Here is a 23,942-nt window from a genome sequence, read left to right on the forward strand (position 1 = left end):
GCTCCAGCAACAACTGGCATTTTAATTCATTCTCGGTTAGACTGAGACCCCAGTTGCATAGTATAGTCGTAACTTTAGATTGGAAACATATAAGAAATAGGAGGAGGAGGAGGAGGAGGAGGAGTAGGCCACATGACCACTCGAGTCTGCTCCGTCATTCAATAAGATTATAGCTGAACTTCTACATCAGCTCCACTTTCCCTAGCCCCATATTCAGTTGCATAGCGACCTTTGGACCCTAGTTGAAGTTTCATTCAGGGTACATTAACTCCAACTGCCTCCTGTCTCCACCTATACTGTGGGATAATTTAACCCATGATTAACCGAATACGATTTGATTGGGATTACGGAAACATGGCTCCAGGGTGGCTAAGGCTGGGAACTCAATATTCAGGAAAGATAGGCAAAAAGGAAAGGGAGGTGGGGTAACATTGCTGGTTAAAGAAGGAATTAACACAATTGTAGGGAAGGATATTTGCTCTGATGTGGAATCTGTATGGGTAGAACTGAGAAATACCAAGGGGCAGAAAACGTTAGTGGGAGTGGTATATAGACCTCCAAACAGTAATGCGGAGGTTGGGGATGGCATTAAAAGGGAAATTAGAGAAGCGTGCAATAAGGGCACAGCAGTCACCATGGGTGACTTTAATCTACATATAGATTGGGCTAACCAACTTAGTAACAATACTGCGGAGGAGGAATTCCTGGGGTGTTTACGGGATGGTTTCCTGGACCAATATATCAAGGAACCAACCAGAGATCAGGCCATCTTAGACTGGGTATTATGTAACGAGAAAGGATTAATTAGCAATCTTGTTGTACGAGGCCTCTTGGGTCGGAGTGATCATAATATGATAAAACTCTTCAGTAAGATGGAGAATGAAGTAGTTGACTCAGAGACTAGGGTCCTGAATTTAAATAAAGGAAACTACGATGGTCTGAGGCGTGAGTTGGGTAGGATTGATTGGGGAATGTCACTCAAAGGGTTGACGGTGGATAGGCAATGGCAAACATTCAAAGACCGCATGGATGAACTACAGAATTTGTTCATCCCAGTTTGGCATAAAAATAAAACAAAAAAGTGACTCAACTGTGGCTAACCAGGGAAATTAGGGATAGCATAAGATCCAAGGAGAGGACATATAAATTGGCCAGAAAAAGCAGTAAACCTGAGGATTGGGAGCAGTTTAGGATTCAACAAAGGAGGACAAAGGGATTAATTAAGAAGGGGAAAATAGAATGAGAGTAAGCTTGCAGGGAACATAAAAACTCACTGTAAAAGCTTCTATAGATATGTGAAGAGAAAAAGATTGGTGAAGTCAAGCGTAGGTCCCTTGCAGTCAGAATCAGGGGAATTTATAATGGGGAACAAAGAAATGGCAGACCAATTAAATACATATTTTGGTTCTGTCTTCACAAAGGAGGACACAAATAACCTCCCAGAGATGCTGGGGAACATAGGGTCTGATGAAAGGGAGGAACTGAAAGAAATCAGTATTTGTAGGGAAATGGTGTTCGGGAAATTGATGGGATTGAAGGCCAATAAATCCCCAGGGCCTGATAATCTACTTCCTAGGGTACTTAAGGAAGTGGCCCTAGAAATAGTGGATGCATTGCTGATCATCTTCCAACATCACAGTATGGTATGGCAGCTGTAGCTACTATGACCAGAAAGCCCTGCAGCGGGTAGTCAAAACTGCCCAACGCATTACTGGCACCCGGCTACCGACCATAGAGCACATATACCAGAAACGCTGTTTACGGAGGTCACGGTCCATCATCAAAGACCCTACCCGCCACAGTCTGTTCACCCTCCTGCCATCTGGGAGACGCTACAGATGCATTCGCACCCGTACGACCAGATTTAGGAACAGCTTCTTTCCCAGGGCCGTCATCCTACTGAACTCCACAAATAAACTCTAAAGCCTGCACATCTGCCAATGCACTTTATTATGGTTATGTTTATGTTAATGTATTACAAGCCAAATGTATGTTGAATGTTTAAATGTCTTAATCTAAATGTACACTCTCTGGAGCCGCAAGCCTACATTTCGTCGTACTGCACTTGTGCACTAACAATGACAATAAAAGTTGATTTTATTTTATTTGACATTTGATGGAATCTGGAACAGTACCCATGGATTGGAGGGTAGCTAATGTTACCCCACTATTCAAAAAAGGTGGTAGAGAGAAAATGGGGAATTACAGACCGGTAAGCCTGACATCGGTAGTGGGGGAAATGCTAGAGTCCATTATAAAAGATGTAATAGCAGAGCACTTGGAAAACAGTGACAGGATTGGACAAAGTCAACATGGATTTACAAAAGGTAAATTGTGCTTGACTAATCTACTGGAATTTTTTGAGGATGTAACTGGTAAAATAGATAAGGGAGAACCAGTGGATGTGGTGTATTTGGACTTTCAGAAGGCTTTTGATAAGGTCCCGCATAAGAGATTAGCATGTAAAGTTAAGGCACATGGGATTGGGGGCAAGGTATTGACTTGGATAGAGAACTGGTTGGCAGACAGAAAGCAAAGAGTTGGAATAAACGGGTCTTTTTCCAAGTGGCAGGCAGTGCCTAGTGGGGTACCGCAGGGATCGGTCCTTGGACTCCAGCTATTCACAATATATATTAATGATCTAGAGGAGGGAACTAGATGTAATATCTCCAAATTTGCAGATGACACAAAGCTGGGTGGGCGTGTGTGCTCTGAGGAGGATGCTGAGGAACTCCAGGATGATTTGGACAGGTTGGGTGATTGGGCAGAAGCATGGCAGATGCAATATAACGTGGATAAATGTGAGGTTATCCAATTTGGTGGCAAAAACAGGAAGGCAGATTATTATCTGAATGGCAATAGATTGGGAGAAGGGGAAGTGCAACGAGACCTGGGTGTCCTTGTGCACCAGTCGCTGAAGGTTAGCGTGCAGGTGCAGCAGGCAGTTAAGAAGGCAAATGGTATGTTGGCCTTTGTAGCGAGAGCGTTTGGGTACAGGAACAAGGATGTCTTGCTGCAGTTGTACAGGGCCTTTGAGACCACATCTTGAGTATTGTGTGCAGTTTTGGTTGCCTTTTCTGAGGAAGGATGTTCTTGCCATGGAAGGAGTTCAGCGAAGATTCACCAGGCTGATACCTGGGATGGCAGGAATGACGTATGAGGAGCGATTGGGCTTATCCTCGCTGGAGATTAGAAGAATGAGAGGGGATCTCATTGAAACTTATAAAATTCTGACAGGACTGGACAGACTAGATGCAGGAAGGATGTTCCTGATGGTCGGGGAGTCCAGAACCAGGGGTCACAGTCTAAGGATAAGGGGTAAGCCATTTGGGACAGAAATGAGGAGGAATTTCTTCACCCAGAGAGTGGTGAACCTATGGAATTCTCTACCACAGAGGGCGGTGGAGGCCAATTCATTAAATATATTCAAGAAGGAGTTGGATATATTTCTTAAGGCTAAAGGGATCAAGGGGTATGGGGAGAAAGCAGGGACCAGGTACTGAATTTGGATGATCAGCCATGATCGCATTGAATGGCAGAGCAGGCTCAAGGGGCCGAATGGCCTACTCCTGCTCCTATCTTCTATGTATCTATGTAACCCAAAACTGGGAGAAAATTGTGGCTGTAGTGACAGCCCATCTGAATCCCTTTCAAGTTATTTTAATGTCATCTCTTTTCAACATGGCTGCTCTTCACATTGTTCTAAAAGTAGACTTTTGTTCCTTTTTTTGTTAGCAAAATACAAATAACTAAATTTGAGGACAGGTCCAGAGTCAATTTTCTCTCTTACTTTGCCACTAAAATCTTCTGACGCCTGAACAACATGAATAAAACTATTTGGAGTGTGACTGGGAGGTAGCTAGGTTGGCAGTGGTAACTTTAATTTGTCACCACAAACTTAGCTCCTATTTACCATTGCATATCAGGTATGAGTGAATCCTGTAGTAGCACTGATGCTGATTGTAGTGTATAATAGAGGAAACATATATACTAGTTTCTTGAAATTTTAATCTAAACATTTTTCAAATGTCCTCTTTGGGCTAAGGAAGATTTCATTACTTGAGCCCACCACAGATGGTAAAAACATCTATTGGCTTCAGTGCTCTTAACACTTCCAACACTATCTCTGGAATAGGGGGAATTGATTTACTAACTGACAAGGTGAAGTGTACAAATCTGTCTTTCAATCTGTTATGAACCAAGTAACTAGACCATAGGCTCCATAGGACTTGCATTTCTCATTCAATATGGTGTGTTTCTTATTGCAATGTTTTTATGGTTACTGTAATGACCATCCTTCCCATCCCTTCTGCATAGCTGCTGGCTTTTGCAACAAATATAGAAGGGACGGATGTTGAAGACCCAGTAGAGATATTCATCAGTGTCACTGACATGAATGATAACAGACCACAGTTCACCTCTCCGACATTCTATGGTAGTGTTCCAGAAGGAACTACTCCAGGTAAGAAAGACGATTTCTGTTCCAGATCAGATGTCTGAATCCAGAATAAGCCAGCAATTAGCTGACTATAGTTTACCCTTATGGATCTAGTGGATCTGTATCAGATGTAACAATACCAGGAAGGTCAGCTATTTTACATCACTATCCCAAATCTAGAGCACATTAATAGGTGACTTTCATACAGCTTCCTTTTGAACTCATCCATACTTATGTAGCTCAAATATAGTTTTGAAGGGAGATTGTGGAAAAAAGCTTCAGTTTTTAATGTGTGAGTGAGTAGTTTATTTCTACTCTTATTAAAATATCCTGATTTGGTCTTCATAGCTCCAATATACTGTTGGATTTATTTATGTTGGTGCTTTTTCAGGGTTGGTGCATGAGAATCTTGGCACCTGTTTACTCTGAACCTTTGCTTTGTTTATATATGTTTTCTATAAACCCTGAGTCGTCGTCTTAGGCAGTCCCTCAGAACCGAGGATGACTTGCTTCCACACTAAAAATGAGTTCTCAGGTGACTGATGAGTCCAATGCGGGACCTACAGTCTCTGTCACAGGTGGGGCAGACAGTGGTTGAAGGGGCGGGTAGGTGGGGTGCTTGGGTTGACGTGCGCCGTTTTCGCATTTCGTCAGGAGGAGGGGGACCATTGGAGTTGGCTTTCCCTACCCCCTCTCTGCTGATCACACCTCCCCAGAGGTCTGTGTCCTTTCCAACTCTGGCGTTGAAGTCGCCAAGGAGGATTAGCTTGTCGCCCGTTGGGACTCTGGACAGAGATTGTTCGAGGCTGGATTAGAATTCCTCTTTGGTCTCGTCTGTGGCTTCCAGCGTTGGGGCGTACGCACCAATAACGATAGCACACTGGTAGGGTGAGCTGTAGAGTCATGAGGCACTCGTTTATTCCACAAGGCAAGTCTCTGAGACGTTCAACTAGCTAATTTTTTATGGCAAAGCCTACCCCATGGAGGCGGCGTACGCACGCACACACCCCACGCTATGTTCTCTTGATGGACCTTGTTAAGCCCGCCCAGCGGGCTTAGCAGGCCAATTACGGAAAAGCTGGATGCAACGACCGTCAGCGTATGATGTTTCATCTGTCAAAGTTTTGACAGATGAATTGTCATCGTTTGACAGTTCTGTGAAGCTGTCAAACAGTGACATTCTCGTAGTTTGATGAGGTCTTGAATTCCAGACCTCATCAAATTTCTTTCCTTTGCAGAAGTGCGATGGTTGTTGCATTGGAGAATGCAACGGCCATCTGTTCTCTCCAACGCGGAGGTTAGAGACTCTCCGCATACACACCGACTGAAGCCTGCAGGAAGAAACAAAGGTAAGTACACTTTTACTAACACTTTGCACTTACTTCACATACTCACCTCTCCACACTTGCACCCATCACTTACCTTCACAGCGCACTTTTGCACCCCCGCAGACCCCCTACTCGCCTCGCTGACCTGGCGGGTTGCAGAGTCTTCGGGAAGCCCACACTTGGGCAAAAAAGGGATAATCCTATTTTCTGCCAGTTAATAGGCTTTAATCCCTTCCCGCCTCCAAGGAGACGAGGCCCGGCGCGGGACGACTACCCGCCTCCTGGCAAGATGGCTTGGGGGTGGGTTGGGCACCTGCCCCCAAATTCTGCCATTTTCCTGGCAGTCCTGCCTCCCCAGGGCTGGCAAGATCGCGCCCCTAGGGCTGGATTTTCTCAGTGGAGGCGGGACTGCTGCTTGCTGGGTCTATGTCCCGCCACCATCAGCCTCTGGCCAACCAGCGGGATTTTCCCCTGATTGACCTTGTTAATCCCGCTCAGCAGGCCAATTAGGGGGAAGTCACTGACCGAGCACGTCAACGTCTGACGTGCCATCTGTCAAGATTTCTTGAAAGAAGAAATGTGAAGCTGTCAAACACTGACATTCTGTGTAGTGTGATGAGTCCTTGTGGTTAGGACTCATCAAACCTTTCAACTTTGTAGAATTCACCTGGCTGTTGGTTTTGAGGATCCAGCAGCCAGTCTGTGAAATCTACAATGAAGATGTCGGGACTCCGGATCCACTGCAGCTGAAGGCTGTAGGCAGAAACGAAGGTAAGTGAACATTTTATAACATTTAACACTCGCCTTACATACTTGCCACTCCACACTTCCACCCATCACTCACCTCTACATCTCACTTTCAGACCCCTCCGACCCCCGCAGACCTCCTTCACATCTCCTCCACCCCGGCGGGGTTCTCCGAGGTCAGGAAGCCTGCACTTGACAAGGTAAAATGGGACTAATCCTTTTTTCTGCCTGTTTAAATACATGTTAACAGGCAGTTAAAAGGATTTAATCCCTTTCCCACCTCGGAGACAGGACCCGGGGCAGGAGGGCTTCCTGCCTCCTGGCAAAAGGGCACAGAGGCGGGATGGGGGGCGGCGTTGCCAGCCGCCCCCACATTCTGCAACTTTGCCGGCAGTCCCGCCTCCATACCCGCTTCCTCGGGGCTGACAAAATCCAGCCCCGGTGTTTTACACAGATTTGGGGAGAAATCAATATGTTGGGGCCTATGTAACCAGTGCCAGTGTGAGTTAATGTGCATTTGTTTTGGCAGGTACTGCATTCATGAACGTAACCGCCACAGACGCAGATGAAAAAAATAATGATAATTCTATAATTGGGTACTCCATTGTGAGTCAAGCACCAGAACAGCCTCAACCAATGATGTTTACAATTAGCTCAACAACTGGATTAATCACTGTGCTGCAAGCAGGACTTGACCGAGAGGTGAGTGACCATAGATAAGCCCGTTGTGCAGAGTTGGAGTTTGTCACTGAAACGTTAAATCCCTTTTTAAGGTGTAACCAGCCTTCGATTGAAGGTATGCTCTAGTATCGTGGATTGGAGGGGTGGGGGACACAACGGAAATCACATGATTGCCCTCTTGAGACTTTCAGGTGTAACCATGTGACCCTTCTCTGCAGCCACATTTGGACATTGCCTTGCTGTAAGTCACTAATCCATGAGAGATGCTTTTAAGATGGGAGAGATGAGGTGAATTTGGAAAACTCACTACATATAAAACTGCACAAATCATGCACGCCAAATCAAATATCTGAAAGACAGAGTGACTGAGTTTTATCCCACAAAGTGCGGATGGGACAAAAATGGGGAAGTACGTTATGTAGAATCTACTTTAATTTAAAGAATGATTACTCAACATGCAAAAAAATCTTATTTGGTTATACTCCCCATACCAGGGGCAACCTGTGTCATAGTGATCCCTCTGTGCTATGTAGATGAACCTACAAGCCTTGTGCCAAGGGCTGTACTTGTCCAAAGACGGAGACAACCACACAGAATCTCTGTTAAGGGACTGTGTTTTTTGAGAATGCCCACCGCCATTTTAACCCAGGGCCACAGGGAAGGTGCCCACCACAGGCAGGCAGGTGCCTCATAAATATTCAAAAGTCAGGGCCCAGTGATGTAATTCGGATCCTGACATGATTTTAACAGAATCATGTACAGTCCCGGAACTGGAGGCAAGCAGGATAAGGACAACAAGAGGCCAAGATAAGTTTCATTTTTAATTTTTTTTTTTAACACTTCCTGGGCTTACCCTGCCCCAGGTTTCCTTCACCCTGCCCCCCCCAGATTGAGTTACCCGAGTGCTGGCGACTGTTCCCTCAGGTCCCCAATGGTGGCCTCCTGTTGCCTGAAATCCTGCTCCTGCCTGCCGACTTCGATGCCATTCCCACCGGCTTCAGGTGGGGGTCAGCTTTGCCAAATTTAAATGAGGCCCGGTTGTTAAAATGACCCTGGCCTCATGCTGGCACTTCATGGATGCTTCACTCCCGCTCCCTGACCCCAAACACTGCACTCCCACCCCAGGTTCAAATCGGGGCTAAGGAGCCCAGGAAGGTAGATGGGTACATCTTCAATGGACTCGGCCTTGAGCTTGTGTCCCAGAGCTTTGATTTCAGGAGATGGTTGGGGAGTTGCCACATTACCAGACTGAGGATTGGGATCTTGAACTTTTACCACATTGCTAAATTAATTAATTTTTGGTTATACAGTTTCCAAGTATCCGGTTTACAGGGAGCTAAATAGTAGCCAGTTGCCAGGAGTATTAATGGGTTCAATTTACCACCCAAGCGGGACATTTCTGGGACCTGCTCCTCTCTTGTCTGGCTGGAGTAGAGAGGATCTAAGAAGAACTAGGTCTCCAGGGTCATTCATATACTTTAGGATCTGTTGATTAAGGGGATGAAGAAAAAAAATTCCCTTGAAGTAAGCAAAAAGCCACCCAAACACATTGCCTGAAGCTCTTGGGATGTTGTTGTTTCGTATGATGAGTAAAGCGTAGTTTGGCTATCCCTGACACCATCCTCATGGCAGTATTTAGCTGCCTATCCACGATCTTTGTGTGGCGGCTGCAGAACCATGAGACAGAACCGTATTCTGCAGCAGATTAGACTAGGGCCACTCTTGTGGTGCAAAGTGTTCTGGCTGTGCTTCCCCCATGAAGTCCCAGTGAGTTTCTGGACCAGCTTCACCCTGGTTTTTATTTTTTGGCCGGTGTTGGTGAGATGAGGCCGTTGGTGAGAGTCCTGTCCAAGAGCTCTTGGGATCAGGAGAGAACAAAAGAATGGCCACTGTGCATTCTCTCATGGTGAACAAGTCCACCTGTGGGCTTTTTGCCACTTTGTTTAAAATACCAGTCCCTGCATTCCAGAAGGCCCACATGTGATGCTGCAGCATGCTGCTGTTGCTCCACTCTCCACTGTTGCAGCCTCCAATCCAAGGTTAAATAGCAGGCTTAGGATTTTTAAGGAGCTGGATCATTTTCCTTAAACCCAAGATCCTATACACTCTGGTTATCTGGAAGTGTTTTTTGCAAGTGATGCAGAATTTAAACTCATCAACCACAACAGGATAATGTTTCAAACAAGAGAATATAGCTTTGTGAGGTTAAATAGCATGGTGTACAAAACCGTGGTGTAATGTGTTACTATTCCACTATGCGCTGTACTACACTATGTTGGCTAGAGGTGCAGGCAAGTAATTGTCCATATGGTGAGCGCCCAGCTTTAAGTATGTTCTTGGGGAGCAACCAAAATATAGGGTCAAATGGCTTGCCATAGAAAAGCAATTGGTGCATCATCTCGTGCACATCCAAGTGTCTGGTTTGAGCAAAATAGGTCGGAGTAGATTCAACTGACCACTGTTCTGTATCTTCAGTTTTTTAATTATAAAGGTTTTGATGGGGTGAATAGGATAAAACTATTTCCCCTAGTTCGAGAGTCAGATGAGAAGTCATCAATTTAAAATTGTCGCACAACAGAGAGTTTAGCAAAAATGTCTTTACATGGAGGGTTATTGGAGCATAGAGTTCTTTGTCACAGGGAGCAGTTGAGGCAGAGACTGTTGTCTATTTAAAGGGAAAAGTGGATAAATTGAGTTTGAAATGGAGGAAGATACAGGGCTAAGAGAGAGCATGGCAGTTGGATTAGTTTTGGATTGCTCTAGCAAAGAGCCAGCAAAGATTCAATCGGACAAATGGCCTCCTGTGTTGTAAACCTATAGTCTGTGACCACTATTCATCAAACCACCAGTACCTGTGGATACTGGAGCATGAGAAGTTGAGAATGTTTTTGATTGGACGTGCCCCAAAAATGTTTGAGAATGACTGGGCTCACGTATTGGCCACAAGAGCATTAATGCCCTTAAAAACACACTTAATATATATGTTCTTCCATCTTTTTTCAGAAAGTGAATCAATACAAGCTTCTAATTCAAGCAGCAGATGCAGAAGGGAATGGTCTGACCACCACAGCCACAGCAATAATCACAGTCACCGACACAAACGATAATGCCCCACAATTTGTGAAAAAAACGGTAAACTTTTCTTCATATAAAATGTTTAAAAATTTCTTTCTGACTTGAAATGCAAGTAACCTTTCTAATTATTTCATTGAGGTGGATTTTGAAGCATTGTGTTCTAAAACCGATGTATTCATTTTCTTTTTTTTAAATTGTGTTCACACAGGTAAAGGATTTACCTTTACCTTGCTGGGAAATGGAACGTTTCCACCTTGGGCACCTAGTGTCAGTATTGAGCAGTCCCAGGTCAGCTGTAACATGGTTAGATTCAGAGTAAGACTCTCTCTACTCTGGTCCAACAATGTGGCTCAGCACAGCCTCAGGCGAGCACCTCCAATAACTGCATCAATGCAACGTTTTTCCATTTCCGATATCCGCTACCCTGTAACCTATGAATGAGATTGTCAATTAGCGGAGCTGTCAACATTGAGCAAATCTTGGATTAGAGACAAAAAGACCTTGAATCCTTACAGCTATAGCAAACTAATCAAATTGGGCTGACTTTGAACCCAAGTCACTGGTGAAAGAACAATGTTTTAACATATTACCATGTAGCCACTTGCAAATTTACAGTTGACTGAATTTTGATGGATCTGTAAATAGTTCTGACATTCAATAAAGAAAGTAGTGAATTAGTGACCATAATTGACCCACTTTTGTTTCCAGCCGATGTAGTACATATTATGACTATCAGTAGATACGTGTGGATAAACCTTAATTTCAGTAAACCCTGCTTCACCCAGTGATTTAGTGGCTAAAGGCCACTAGTGTGGTGCGAAACCATACAGATCAGGAGGTCCCAGTTCTGATCACTGATGCCCTGGATCATAATCCAGTGACCCTTGCTGCAAAGTGCACATGTGGGCAGTGACTGGGATCGAGATCAGAATTGCCTGTCGTGTTGTTCAAGGGCCAATAGGCTCCCACATGATGAATGGTCATTTGGGCAAAATGCCAAAGTGTTGCTGGACCTGTGGAACCATTCTGCAGTAAATTGTTAGTAGCTTCAGGAGGAAAGGTTAATTTTTGGAGTTGGGAAGGGGGTGGGTGGGTGGAAGGAAGGAAGGCGAGAGTAGTCATCCTATCAACCTAGGCTGAATTTGAACCCAGGCCATGAGCTGGGGCAGTGTGCTAATCCGCAGTCCCTAATGACTATATTTTTCTGAACTGCAGGCTACTGTTGACGCTCCTGAAAATGAAGTGGATTATGTTGTAACGAGTCTCTCTATAACTGACGACGACCTGCATGGTACACCAGGCTGGAAAGCAGATTTCGGTATAATCTTTGGGAATGAGAGACAACAGTTCTCTATGGAGACTGACTCGGACAATAATGGAGTCCTTAAGATAATTAAGGTATGGCATTCCATTCTGTTTGTAACTGCTGACTGCTGTAGGAATGTTCATGGTGTCCGATAATGAACAATTTTGTGCTTTTACTGGTAATTGGTTCAAACTGACGGGGTCTGGGAGTTGGTTTCCCCACATGTCTTGTTGGCTGTGGGCATGGCAATTGATACCAGGACCAGGTATGCACTAATCCATTGAAGATCTTATGGGAAGGTACTAAAGTACAATGTGTACATCTATCAGGTTTTACTTCACATTGTGATCATCAAGATGATTTAAAAATCTAGTTTTAATGTGTGAAAGAGAATGGATTAAGATTTATTTATTTAATGTATGGGGAAAGCTCAATATGCTTCAGTAAATGTTGAAGTTTGCTTTTGGATCTGTACATACTGAATGGAGAAGAAACCAATGACTATATCACTAATGGTATCATTTGTTCAAAGGTAGTGGAGCTAATTTTGACTTTTTACGATTGTGTAAAACGGGTGGTAGGTAGCAAATTAGCAGCCTGTTTTATGTCTTCCCCCAATTTTTATTTTCATTGCTCACGATTTTTATTTCCATTTAAGGCAATGTAAAACGGGCTGCTATTTATCACCCATTTTACACTATCGCATAGTCAAAAGGACCTCCACCGTGTTTTTGGTAATGATAGCTAATATTCTGAAGAAAAAAATCTCAATTATAAAAAAAACTTTATTCAAAATGACATTTTAGTCAAAAGATGGAATGACTACATAATCAGTTGAGCTAGAGTTACATTCTTTAGCTGCTGCAATAATGCAGTTTTATTTGTATGGAAGTGAACAAAAAAGCAACACAACTCATGTTTGCTGTAAAGATACAACAAAGGGTTAGAAAAGAGCCAGAGCGCTCAATCAATAGAAAATGGAACATTGGCGTGTGTGGAAGGCAGTGACACGCTGCTGTAACTGAGTGCAATGCATTAAAATGTTTTGGGGTTATGAAAATGAGCCATAAAGATGTTTTGTTCTCTGTGGTCAAATGGCATTAACATCTTGGAAAAAGTGTCTTGCCAAATTTTCTTTTGAAAATAAAGAGCCATGCCATTTTGTTTTTGTTATTGTACAGATGACGCTGCCATTTTGTTTTTGTTATTGTACAGATGGCACTGATGTATCTCTGTGACTTATTTTGTCATGTGCATTTTAGTAAACTTTTCTCTGTTTGCAAACTTTTTCATATTGCATGAGTTGTTCAACTTTTTTGTTTTTCTATATACAGCCCTTGGATTATGAGAAGAGCAAACAGCATGTGGTGGTCATTGAAGTAAGGAATCAGATACCTTTCATCGCAACCATGCCACTCTCCTCTGCTACAGTCACCATCAACGTACATGATGTTAATGAAGCACCAATTTTTGATCCAGAAACAAAGACTGACAAGCAGCTTGAAAATCTACCAGTAGGAAGTACAGTAACTGCCTACATTGCGAAGGACCCTGACACTGCTCAAAATCAAATCGTTAGGTATAAAATGGATTCTTGGGAACATTTTCAATTTAGTGCTATCTTCCCCTCCCAAAGTGTACTGCAGATAAATGTCTCAAACCTATTAAATAGCAGTACCAATGGAGAATGTTGCACTTGCCACTGGAAGCTATATAAGTAGCCAGATTTGAGTTATTAAAGGCATTAACCTGGCTGAAAGTTCCTTCTATTTGGGAACTTTGACACCTCGGGATAGATTCTGACTTTCGGCAGCAGCGCAAAACAGGTGGTTACAAATTGGCCAAAATTAGGGCATGGTGTATAACTGGTGGTCAATCCGCAGCCACCCACTTTTTGCCACGGCCAATAGTTAAAATCTACCTGCTCATCTTCGAATCTAAAACCTGTAAAATGGCGTCGTAATATTTTGGCCCAGAATTTGCGGTTGAAATAACGGCGCAACTGTCAGCGCTCATCGTCACTACTGCGTAAAACTGACAGCAACTTCTGGCATTCACACATGCGCAATTAAACACACAAATCCAGAAGTTGCTGTCAGTGATGCCCTGCTCCTCCACAGGATGCGCTGTTGCTGCCTTCACCGATGCAATTAGCACAGAATCAGTGATTTGACGTGAACTTCAACTTTTTACGCACTATTCTCACTGTAAGATCCTATGAAAATGTTGAGCCTTGTTCAATCAGGAGTAACTGAGTTTTTAACGGCATACTAAGTCATAATTACTACTGAACAACCTCTCTGGCCCTGAAAAACAAAGTTTTTAATGTTTCAATATTTCAGCTTCTCTCTTAACCCCATCTGTATGTTCCAATCTGTGTTTTGCTTTCTGTACAATGATGAAGATGGAAATTATAATCTCTGCTTTTTACTCCCTGCTTTGCTGTCTGTGAGAATTCTTCAATCTGATTAGCTGATCAGCTGGCTTGCTACCTGCAATGTTGCTGGATGCCACAGATGGCGTCAAATTCAAAGTCACATTGGAATAGAGGAAATACAAGGTCTGAATTTGCGGTCGGAGGCTTCCCGCGGGGAAATGCCTCCGATCCATGAATAAAATCTGCGCCTACCTGGAGACTCGCACTCCTGGGCCTCTACGTGTAGGCCTGGTAGAGGCCCACGTATCCATGGGGTGCATGCAGTTTGCAAGCGCTCCTGGGATCACATAGGCCGGCCCAACCAATAAAAGAAGAGAATCCCCATAAGCATGAATGGGGAATCACAAAAAAAACACATTTACATACCAAATAAATAAAAAAAATTACATAATTTAAAAAAAATTAAACATTTAAAACATTTAATTTTTTGAAAAATAAATGTAAATGTTTTAAAGGAGCTAAAAAATACCGAACTTATTTTATAGATGTTTTAATGTTTAAATAATTAAAAATATATATTTTTAAATATTCATTTAAACTTTTGCGCTGTAAAAGCAGGCGTAAGAATTTCATGGGCATTTGCAGGGCAGTAGTTTGGCAAATAGATTCTTGACAGATTGCAAGTTCCGGGTTTTTGTGCATGCGCTGCCCGTGTGTAAACGCAGAACTTGCGGGGGGCCTTATGTGTGCGTACACAGTGCGTACGCACCTGTTGGCCCCAGAAAATACAGGCCATACACTCTAGAGCCACTAAATTTTTGTGGGCAGCTTTTTCCAAGTTCAGTAGCGAGCGCCATCCCTTTGCTGCTGACCGCAAAATCCAGGTCTTTGTTTTTGACTGGTGCACTTGTGCGTGTAGCTTCACCTTGGGTTTAATGCCAGTGAATTGCACCACAGCTTTAGTCAATGAGCTTGTGTTCACAGTGCAGATTTCAGATTTGGGATCTTTGCATCATTCTTTAAATTGAAATTGAGGTAATTTTATTAGCTTATGGTGAGATATATTGCATTGCTGTTGAAGCTTGCTGTGTATTGTCACCTCACTTTTTATGAATGGTACTATAATTCATACTTTTTTTTCTTAAACTAAATACATCATTCTGCACACACTTCCTCCTCCTGTATCTTCACTAGTTTGAAGCTGTCTCTTGCTCTCTACCTTTTTTCATAACCTCAATACTGTGGAACACCTTACCTCCCTCAGTCTTTTCCCTCCTCCAACAAACAGTCATTAGATTTAAAAAACCCAAACTTTGGCATCACTACTTGATGATATTCATCTCTTTGTTTCAACCTTGGTGGGGCCCAGCCTCTCAGGCCTTTATCTACTTGGTATTATGTGATAAAATTGTAAACTTTGAACAGTCAATGGCATAGCTGTTCTGCTGCACCTGTCATTTTTTCTTGAGTAGATATGATGTGTATGTTCCTGCCCACCGACAGTTTGACCAGGTCTCAAGTGGGGTCACCATCACGTCCATTATCCCAACTGTGCTAGAGATGAAACTGGTGGGATTAAGGGTTCACTAAGCCAGCAAAATGTTTTGTGTATGTAAACTTGAGGTCATCCAAAACTCGGCTGCCCGTGTCCTAACTCGCACCAAGTCCCGTTCACCCATCTCCCCTGTGCTCACTGACCTACATTGGCTCCCGGTTAAGCAACGCCTCGATTTCAAAATTCTCATCCTTGTTTTCAAATCCCTCCATGGCCTCACCCCTTCCTATCTCTGTAATCTCCTTCAGCCCCACAACCCCCTCTTTCCCCCGCCACCCCCACCCCCGAGATATCTGCGCTCTTCTAATTCTGCCCTCTTGAGCATCCCTGATTATAATCGCTCAACCATTGGTGCCTTCTGTTGCCTAGGCCCTAAGCTCTGGAATTCCCTGCCTAAACCTGTCCGCCTCGCTACCTCTTTCCTCCTTTAAGACGCTCCTTAAAACCTACCTCTTTGTTCTACCCTAATTTATCCTTATGTGGATCGGTGTCAAATTTTTTGTCTTAAAATACTCCTGTGAAGCGCCTTGAGATGTTTTACTACGTTAAAGGCGCTATATAAATACAAGTTGTTAAGTTGTCCTAAAAGAAGTACAAATAAACTTTTATTTTACATAATTACACAGATGCAGTGCTTGCTACAGGAACTGCAATTTATGCTGAAATATTTGGTTACTCCCCAATGGCAGATTTTAATGAAGGCCTATTGGGTTTAACGTGGAAACTGTTTTTGTCCATTTTCTCTCATTTTAAAGGAATTGTTTGTGGCAATAATTTGTTTTGTTGTATGTTCCAGATACCGAATGGGCAGTGACCCAGCAACCTGGTTTGAAATCGAGTTAGAGACTGGCATCATTAAACTAGTTAAGGACATGGATAGAGAGTCCGAGTTTGTTAAAAACAGCATATATACTGCAACAGTCCTCGCTTACGATGATGGTAAGTACAACTTGATTTTTTTTTTTTTAAGTATGCATAATCCACATAATTCATGCCATAATACCCTGGTTTCCTTCATCAGTGACTGTTCTTGCAATATTTGTCCTCTAGTGGTATGTCACAAGGTAGTGATATAAATAACCTTGGTTAACTTGGCACTTGATATGAAAATTCTTGTATTAAGAATACATTTTGATGTGCTGTAGATTTTTCTGTCGAGTCTCTAGCTTCTAGTACCTTAGGCCTGGCCAGCTGACTTGAGCCGTAATGTCCGAGCTCTCTCTCAAAGCATCTCGTAAACGTCCCCCTCCAGTCTAAGTGCGATAGTGAGAGAGAGAAAAATCTCATCCAAAAATAATACCTTCAGATCAGATTTTTTATTTAAAAAGCTCAAACTGCACAGAATACTGGAAAAATTAAATGTGCATTGGTGTTTTCTCACTTCCTCGCCTTCATTTCTAAATGTTCTGCTTGCTTGTCATGGTATGCATAGTGAATTGTGATGGTGCTACTTGGGTGAAACTATAATGCTTACATTGGGCCCACAGGTGATTGGAAATCCCCAGCACTTGAGGTCCAAGTAAAATTTCCAACTCTTGAGATTGAAATGGGTCTTTGGGCCCACAGATGGGGCAAGGCTTTGGAATGTAGGAAATTCTAAATTCATATGCATGGGTAACTTTAATGACTTGAGGAGGCATCATAAACATTTTGGCCTAGGCTTTCTGATATGGGGTGGGGCGGGGGGGGGGAGGTGGCTGGGGTCTTCCATTCATCTCATGATAATCCCTCGACCCTGGTTGTATTTTCAGCCAGGGGGTCATTTACCTGCTGAACATGAGCTCACCAACCTCCAAGAGTCACACTAGACTGGGGCAGAGACTTTCTGCGGCAAACCTGATGGGGTGGGGGCTTTCGCAGCGGAAAGAGGAAGGGAGTCGCCAAGTGATATGCCTATCAATTAGTCCAATAAAAGGCGACGAGTTAAGAACGTAACTGAAGGTTTTTATTGGCTAAATAACAGAGCCCACCCTCGTGGGTGATCCGATCCAACAGGGAGGAATACTAGCCAGTCAGCTACCTTTATACCTGGGCAGGTAATGGGCGGAGTCGGAGGTGGTCAGCCCAGGTATAACAGTGCGACAAGAGGCGACCTCGTGTAGTGATGTGACAGTGAGAACAGTGAGAACAATATACAGTGATAACTATAACAGTGGTTTACCACATTCACCCCTTGTTTAGATTAGAGTCCGGCGGGGTGAAGTGTATTACCAACTCTGGTATGTCAGTCTGTCCGGAGGCTTCGTTAGCCTCTCCGATCGTCGCAGCGGCGGTGTTACATTATCCGGTGTTAAAGCTGGTGTCTGCGTAGTCGGCAAAGGCTCGTGGGGTTCCGGCATGCCGTCTACCTCGGCTGGACTCGGGGGGTTGGGAGGGGGGGGTGAGGGTGCGAGGTCTCGTAAGGAGACAGTGTCCTCCCGTCCGTCTGGGTAAGCCACATAGGCGTACTGGGGGTTGGCGTGCAGGAGGTTCACCTTCTCGACCAGGGGGTCCGTTTTATGGGCCCTCACGTGCTTTCGCAGCAAGACGGGTCCCGGAGAGGTCAGCCAGGTTGGTAGGGTGGTTCCCGTAGTCGACTTCCTGGGGAAGACAAACATTCGAGCATGGGGGGTGGTGTTAATGGCAGTGCAAAGTAGTGACCGGATGGAGTGCAGCGCAATCGGGAGGACCTCTTGCCAGCGGGAGGTTGGGAGGCCCTTAGACTTTAAGGCTAAGAGGGTGGCCTTCCATACCGTCGCGTTCTCTCTTTCCACCTGGCCGTTCCCTCGGGGGTTGTAGCTGGTGGTCCTGCTTGCTGCAATACCCCTCTCCAATAGGAACTGACGGAGTTCCTCGCTCATGAAGGAGGCGCCCCGGTCACTATGTATATAGTTCGGGAACCCGAACAAGGCGAAGAGTTTGTTCAGGCATTTAATGACCGTGTTACTGGTCATGTCTGGGCAGGGGAAGGCAAAGGGGAAACGGGAGTACTCATCAACGATGTTGAGGAAGTACACATTACGGTCGGATGACGGTAGGGGCCCTTTGAAGTCGATGCTCAGACGCTCGAAGGGGCGGGTGGCCTTGATCAGGCTTGCTCTGTCCGGCTTATAGAAGTGCGGTTTGCACTCAGCACAGATCTGGCAGTTCCTGGTCATGGTCCTGACCTCCTCGATGGAGTATGGCAGGTTGCGGGCCTTAATGAAATGGTAGAGTCTGGTGACTCCGGGGTGGCAGAGGTCATTGTGGAGGGTCTGAAGTCTATCACTTTGCGCGCTGGCGCATGTAATGCGTGAAAGAGCATCAGGGGGGTCGTTCAGTTTACCGGGCCGGTACAAGATCTCATAATCATAGGTGGAAAGCTCGATTCTCCACCTCAAGATTTTGTCGTTCTTGATCTTGCCCCTCAGCTTGTTATTAAACATGAAGGCAACCGAGCGTTGGTCGGTGAGGAGGGTAAATCGTTTGCCTGCCAAGTAGTGCCTCCAGCGCCGTACTGCCTCCACAATTGCCTGGGCTTCCTTCTCGACCGACGAGTGTCGGGTCTCGGGGCCCTGTAGGGTCCTTGAGAAGAAGGCTACCGGCCTACCCTCCTGGTTAAGGGTAGCGGCTAGGGCGAAGTCGGATACATCGCTCTCCACTTGGAAGGGGATTGACTCATCCACTGCGTGCATTGTGGCCTTGGCTATGTCTCCCTTAATGAGGGAGAAGGCCGCGCACGCCTCTTCCGTGAGGGGGAAGGATGTGGTTTTCAGGAGGGGTCTGGCTTTGTCCGCATAATTGGGTACCCATTGGGCATAGTAGGCGAAAAGCCCCAGGGTTCTCCTAAGTGCTTTTGGACAGTGGGGGAGGGGTAGCTCCATGAGGGGGCGCATTCTTTCGGGGTCGGGGCCGATGACTCCGTTCTCTACTACACAGCCAAGGATGGCAAGGCGCGCTGTGTTAAACACGCATTTCTCCTTATTGTAGGTGAGGTTCAGCCGTTGGGCCGTACGGAGGAATTTCTCCAGATTCACGTCATGGTCCTGCCGGTTGCGGCCGCAGATGGTGACGTTATCGAGATAGGGGAAAGTGGCCTGTAGTCCGTTCTGGTCAACCATCCGGTCCATCTCCCGTTGGAAAACCGAGACCCCGTTGGTGACACCAAAGGGGACCCTAAGGAATTGGTAGAGGCGGCCATTCGCCTCGAAGGCGGTGTACTGGCTGTCCTCCGGGCTGATGGGGAGTTGGTGGTAGGCCGACTTGAGGTCGATGGTCGAGAATACGCGGTATTGTGCAATCTCATTGACCATGTCCGATATGCGGGGGAGGGGGTATGCGTCCAGCTGGGTGTATCTGTTTATGGTCTGGCTGTAGTCGATAACCAGGCGATTTTTGTCGCCGGTCTTGACTACCACCACCTGGGCACGCCAGGGGCTGCTGCTCCCCTCAATAATGCCCTCTTTCAGGAGTCGCTGCACCTCAGAGCTAATGAAGGCTCTGTCCCCAGCGCTGTACCGCCTGCTCTTAGTAGCGACAGGTTTGCAGTCGGGGGTGAGGTTAGCGAACAGGGAAGGTGGCGGTACCTTGAGGGTGGATAGGCTGCAGGTGTTACGCGGTGGGCGGTTTAACTTTCGCTGGTTGTCGACTGTGAGTGGGGGGAGGGGTCCACCGTATGCTAGGGTTACACTTTGGAGGTGGGATTGGAAGTCCAGCCCTAGTATGACGGCAGCGCACAGCTGGGGGAGTACGAGGAGTTTAAAATTTTTATACTCTGTCCCTTTAACCGACAATGTCACGACACAGTAGCCGCTGATGTCTGTGGCGTGCGACCTCGATGCCATCGAGATGCGGCTGCGCGTTGGCAGGACGGGGAGGGAGTAGTGGCTCACCGTGTCTGGGTGGATGAAGCTCTCCGTGCTTTCGCTGTCGAACAGGCAGGTCGTGGCGTGGCCGTTGACTTTGATGTCCATCATTGAGCTGGCCAGGTGGTGCGGGCGGGCTTGATCCAGGGTCACGGAAGCTAGGGTGTAGATGAGCGCGTCGTTGTCATGACAAGATGGCGGCGAAGATGGCGGCCCCCGTAGTTCACATGAGGCTCTGTTTAAATCGTTTGCCCCGCACAAAGATGGCCGCCCCTGCTGTTCCCATGAGGCTCTGCAGGCTTCGGCTGCCCCGCACAAAGATGGCCGCCCCTGGTTTTCCCATGAGGCTCTGCAGGCTTCGGCTGCCCCGCACAAAGATGGCCGCCCCTGGTTTTCCCATGAGGCTCTGCAGTCTTCGGCTGCCCCGCACAAAGATGGCCGCCCCCAGGGTTCGCATGAGGCACTGCTGGCTTCTGAGGATTTGCTTCTGCAGGCCTTGGAGAAGTGGCCTTTCTTGAGGCAGGTTTTGCAGGTCGAGTTTTTGGCTGGGCAGCGCGACCTCGGATGCTTCTCCTGGCCGCAAAAGAAGCAGCCAGCGGCCCGATCGGGGTTGCCTGATGTCGGGGCCGGTACCGGGGCTAGCGGGCCCGGTCGGATCCGTGATGCAGACGCTGAGGTAGGTCCCGGGGGCAGCGCTGTGAAGGGTGGTGGGGTGGGGGTCGGGCCCGAGTCCCAGGGTCGCGAATAGTACCTGGCAAACGCTTCCTGGTCTTGCTGGGTGGCCTCTAGGGTGAGGGCGAGGGCTTCGGCCTTGTCCAGGTCTATGTCCTTAGCTTCAAGCAGTCTTTGCCGTGTGTAGTCGGAACGTAGGCCTCTCACCAAGGCGTCGCGGACATTGTCTTCCATGTTCGCAGTAGCCGTCACCGCTTTAAAGTCACAGTTCCTGCCGAGTTGTCTCAGCGCTCGTGAAAATTCAGCTATCGATTCTCCTGGCTGTTGCTGGCGAGATCTTAAGAGATGCCTAGTGTACATGTAGTTTACCGGGCTCCGGTACTGCTGTTTCAGTAGGTTGATGGCGTCGTCGTACGTAGTCATGTCCTGGATGAGTGTATATACTCTCGGGCTCGCTTGGGCTTTCAGGACTCTTAGTTTGGATCTCTGAGGGACGACGGCTTCCTCCAGGTACGATTCGAAGCAGTCCAGCCAGTGTTTGAAGTCGTTGGCTGAGTTTGGTGCCTGTGGGTTTAGATCCAGGTATGGTGGTTTCAAGGCTTGCAGCCAAGCCGGCTGGTGTGGCCCGTTGTCTGGAGGCTGCTGTTGCTGTGCTGCTGGGTGAGCTCCTTGCTGTTGCTGTTCATTATCAGACATCTTTAAAATTTAGCCAATAAAATTGATATGCCTATCAATTAGTCCAATAAAAGGCGACGAGTTAAGAACGTAACTGAAGGTTTTTATTGGCTAAATAACAGAGCCCACCCTCGTGGGTGATCCGATCCAACAGGGAGGAATACTAGCCAGTCAGCTACCTTTATACCTGGGCAGGTAATGGGCGGAGTCGGAGGTGGTCAGCCCAGGTATAACAGTGCGACAAGAGGCGACCTCGTGTAGTGATGTGACAGTGAGAACAGTGAGAACAATATACAGTGATAACTATAACAGCGGTTTACCACACCAAGCTACTTGATGAAAATAGTATTTTTCTTTTATTTAAGGCAAACTTTTTGTCCCGTGCACAGCCATGCTCAGTGTGCTTGCACAGAGCCCGCTAATGATTCCACTAAGGCCTATTCTGCCAACTATTGAACTTTGGATGCCGGGACCAACACATGGCCAGCATTGAGTTGGGGGAAAAGTGGGAAACACAGCCGATGCTGTGTTTATCTCACTTTAATTTCACTAGTATGTACTCATCCTCACATGAACTGGTAAATGTTAGGCCATCAGACCCACCCTCAGCCAAAGGAGAAGGCAGGGATATGGTGGAGTCATCTCTGAGCATACTTCTGGCCCTGATCCACTAGAAAAGCCGGCAGCAGCAGGAAAGCCTGGGCCTTTTATATTTATCTTGGAAACATTACGGTGAGCTGGGTTATAAATGAAAAAGGCAGCTAGAACCATACTTCCGATGTAATTCATTCTACAATTTTACAAGTGATTGTGTTTCTGTGGTTTCTTTGATCCATATTCTTGTTAATCAGTACAGTTAAATCACTTATGTTGAGCCAGTGGGAAAAGCATGACACATTTTTGATCTACTTCAGATAAATTGTGCCACCCACAGATTTAACATGTGACGAGACTTTAAATTATAGTTTATTAAAATGAATTTAAATAATTTATAGATAGGTTTATGCAAATGTCCATTTAAACACTTTAAAAGTTGAATTTTTATGATGAATAAAAAGAAAGTTAAGAGGACAAAGCCATTTTGAGCGATACAGAATAAAACTTTATGTGCAAGCAAAAGGATTAAAACCGTGAAATTGTTATATCTTTGAGTGAAGAGTTCCCCAGCAACTGTTATATCCAGTAGTGTTTCTCATCGGTTATATTTCTATTGTTCTTTAGCATTCACTATGTCGAACAAGGGAATTTCCTTGGGTGTTCTTTTGATCAGTTGGTGTATCTTTGTTGGGGGAAAATCCCCTTCATGCACCAGTTCGGGGTTTCCACTGATCTTCCACCAAAGTTACGGTGGCCAATCGGAAAACCGCTGAGGAAGTTCCTGGCAACAATGTGCACCATCTCCCCCCTCTTTTGTCAAGAGTGCCAGTCAACATTTAAGCTAATACCAATGTAATTAAACTGTTGTAACATGTGTTTTGTTGAAAACCAATGTTTGCCTAGCTTTCCTGAAAAAGGAATGTAGTCAGTAGAACCTCACTCTCCCCCTGTAGGTTACTGACCACTAGTGTTGTTTCATTGTACATCTGTAATATTCAAAATCTCTGAGTAACTTGTAGCTGTAGGTAAGCAATGAGTTTTTAAGAATAGCTATTGGATGTAAAAGTGAATGATATACGTTAATGGTTTAAACTGTAGCTGTGGCAGCCTGATTGGTCACCAGTAATAAAATTGACGAGAACACCACTAGTCTCCCTTCAAAGTGTTTGTTGACTGTACTGGATACGACGAAGCCCATGGCAAAGAGGTGAAATGGCCATTTTTAAGGCCATTTTTAATTGGTTTATGTTGATAATTGTCTTTTCAAATCCAGAACCTTGTTGTGGGTGGGGAACTTTGACATTTGTTAATACAATAGCTTTATATAAGAAAGGAAAAACTTGGATTTTCAGCCTTGAAAGGAGGCACCTGAGAAGTGATGTGGAAATATGCCGAATTAATGATATGGAAAAGGTAAATGTAGAATGTTGCTTTACAATGTGAGAGTAGGTCAGGGGAGCAGAGGTGCAAACTAGTAAAAGGCAAATTTAGGACTGATATCGTAATTTTGTTTCACATAAATGGAATGGATAGAGCAGTAGAGACGACAACCCTAGAGTAATTTAAAATAAATCCGATGCTACAATGCAGGGACTTTAGGGTCCATCTGGATGAACTAAGATGGGTTGAATGGCTACCCTCATTCATAATGATCTTGTGAAAGAACAC

General features: G+C 45.4%; 1 protein-coding gene across 1 annotated transcript in view; it reads left to right on the plus strand.

The window, feature by feature from the left end:
* cdh31 (cadherin 31) overlaps nt 1-23,942 on the plus strand; it is a 57,144-nt gene that overhangs the window by 23,107 nt on the left and 10,095 nt on the right. Inside the window, exons 6-11 of the mRNA XM_085991672.1 lie at nt 4,318-4,462; nt 7,043-7,215; nt 10,198-10,326; nt 11,485-11,667; nt 12,910-13,154; nt 16,304-16,446. Coding sequence (XP_085847798.1) covers nt 4,318-4,462; nt 7,043-7,215; nt 10,198-10,326; nt 11,485-11,667; nt 12,910-13,154; nt 16,304-16,446 — 1,018 coding nt within the window. The remainder of the gene's footprint in view (nt 1-4,317; nt 4,463-7,042; nt 7,216-10,197; nt 10,327-11,484; nt 11,668-12,909; nt 13,155-16,303; nt 16,447-23,942) is intronic.

The sequence above is a fragment of the Somniosus microcephalus genome, chromosome 6 (genome assembly GCF_052327205.1).
Source record: "Somniosus microcephalus isolate GS21.2 chromosome 6, FLI_Smic_1.0, whole genome shotgun sequence".
Taxonomy (NCBI): domain Eukaryota; kingdom Metazoa; phylum Chordata; class Chondrichthyes; order Squaliformes; family Somniosidae; genus Somniosus; species Somniosus microcephalus.